Source organism: Vollenhovia emeryi, unplaced genomic scaffold, assembly GCF_000949405.1.
Source record: "Vollenhovia emeryi isolate VEMERY1.0 unplaced genomic scaffold, V.emery_V1.0 DF944960.1, whole genome shotgun sequence".
Taxonomy (NCBI): domain Eukaryota; kingdom Metazoa; phylum Arthropoda; class Insecta; order Hymenoptera; family Formicidae; genus Vollenhovia; species Vollenhovia emeryi.
Window position 1 is genome coordinate 1 of NW_011961406.1, and position 2,329 is coordinate 2,329.

Genomic DNA, 2,329 nt, shown 5'->3' on the forward strand with positions numbered 1-2,329 from the left:
AAAGTTGTTGACGATTGTGTACAAACTTATGAAAATGATAGTACTAATTTTAATATTTTACAGAATTTTGTAATAGAAGAACGCAATATCGATACTAGTGAAGACGAAAGTACTCAGAATAACACATATAATACATCTAATCTATATAGTTCTTTTGATTGTATAAATAACGAAGATGTTGATGTATTTCATAACTTTTCATTGCATGGTGAAGATTGTCGAACTGTTTCAAGATTTCATAACCTTATTAGTGAAAACGCAGATGATATATGTGAAGAAAAAAATATTAATGCTCTACAAAATAGCCTGAAAAAATGGGCAACAGAATACAATATTACTAGAAGTAGTTTTAAAGAGCTCTTAAAAATTCTTAAAAAAGTTTATCCTACTTTACCTAAAGATCCTAGAAGTATATTTCAAAAGCCAAATAATATTTCAGTCGAAATAATGGGAAATGGTGAATATTATAATTTCGGTTTAAAGAACATGTTGGAAAAACATTTAAGAATTATAAGACAGCCTTCGTCACAAATACTCTGGTTAAAGTTCAATGTTGATGGATTGCCATTATTTAAAAGTAGTCGCGTACAGTTTTGGCCGATATTATGTCTTATTTCAAATTTTGGTTTTCAACCTTTTGTATGTGCAGTATATTGTGGCAAAGGAAAACCAGATTTAACATTATTTATGAAAGACTTTGTTCCTGAACTAAAAGATGTTATGGATAATGGCATAACAATTAATAATATAAAGTTTAATATTTTTGTTAAAAGTTTTATTTGTGACGCTCCCGCTAGAGCCTTCTTAAAAGGTATTAAAGGTCATGGAGGTTATTATGGGTGTGAGAAATGTACTCAAAAAGGCAAATGGAGGAAAAGACGCATTACATATCCGGATCATAATTCTGATTTAAGAACAGATGAGAGCTTTGCCGATAGAACACAGAAAAAACATCATAAAGAGATAAGTCCATTAGTAGATATTGGAATTAAAATGATCACCATGTTCCCATTAGACCCTATGCATTTGATATATCTTGGAGTGATGCGTAAACTGTTACATATATGGACAGGTGGAAAATTAAAAACTCGCATGTCCGCTACAAACATAAGTATTATGAGTAAACAACTTGAGAAAGCAGCACGTTTATGGCCACATGAGTTCAATCGAAAGCCAAGAAGTTTACATGAATTAAATATGTGGAAAGCTACAGAGTACAGACAATTTCTTTTATATTTGGGTCCAGTTGTACTTGTTCCATGGCTTCCTACAAAAATGTATAAACATTTTCTCTTACTTCATGCTAGCATATTCATTTTATCGCAAGATATTATTTCACCTGCAGCTTTAATTCAAGCTGAACATATGTTAAGACAATTTGTTATAAACAGTACATCAAAAGAACTTTATGGCAAAACATTTCTCATATATAATGTTCATGGTTTGTTGCATCTTGTCGATGATATTAAATGTCATGGTTCTCTACATGAATTTTCTGCTTTTCCTTTTGAAAATAAATTGCAATCTGTTAAGCGTGCAATTCGTGGAAAAAATAAACCGTTACAGCAATTAATTAATCGTACTATAGAAATAAATGAAATAAATACGATTACTTGCGACCATTTGATTATGAAAGATAATCCCGTTGTTTTATCTGTTCATTCTACTGGACCTTGCCTTTCTTTAACTGGTATGCAATATAAAAAAATTCAATGGAGTAACACTACATTATCATTAAATGAAGGCGACAACGTAGTTATTACGTCAAAAAATGATGTTATCAAAATTGTAAATATCGTTGATACAGCATCTGGTATAATTGTAATAGGAAAGCGTTTCGAGAAATACAGAGATTTGTATTTAGTGCCATGCAAATCATCAGATTTGAATATTTATATAGTAAAAAATCTGTGTGAACAACCAAGTAAATGGCATCTCAATGACATTTTATGTAAGGCAATTCTTGTTCAATACAAAAATAAGGATGCTTTTGTAAGTTTTCCTATGCATAAGTAATATTTTTTGTTTTCTTAAGATGCATAATTGTTACAAGTTTTTTATACATATGTATATATTTCTCCTTTTCGACTTTTATTTTTTTTATTATAATCGATATTTTCTTGCAAAAGGAATTGCATTATAAATTCATAACAGTTATTGTAACTAGAAATTCTGTAAGTGTTTATGTTACATTGCATATTGGAATGTAGCGAAAAAGTTAATATATACATATATATAGAATGTTATAAATAAAACATTATAATTTTATTAATTTTGTTCCGTACCATACATACTCTCCCATATATTAGTTCTACGATATTCTGTCGTA

The 2,329-nt window shown here is 29.3% G+C and overlaps 1 protein-coding gene across 1 annotated transcript; it reads left to right on the forward strand.

Annotated features, from left to right (window-relative positions):
* The first annotated feature begins 19 nt into the window (after nt 1-19).
* LOC105562288 lies at nt 20-2,245 on the forward strand. Its single transcript, XM_012013026.1, has one exon. It carries the CDS (start codon nt 448-450, stop codon nt 2,014-2,016), a length of 1,569 nt encoding a protein of 522 aa, XP_011868416.1. The 5' UTR covers nt 20-447; the 3' UTR covers nt 2,017-2,245.
* The last annotated feature ends 84 nt before the right edge of the window (nt 2,246-2,329 follow it).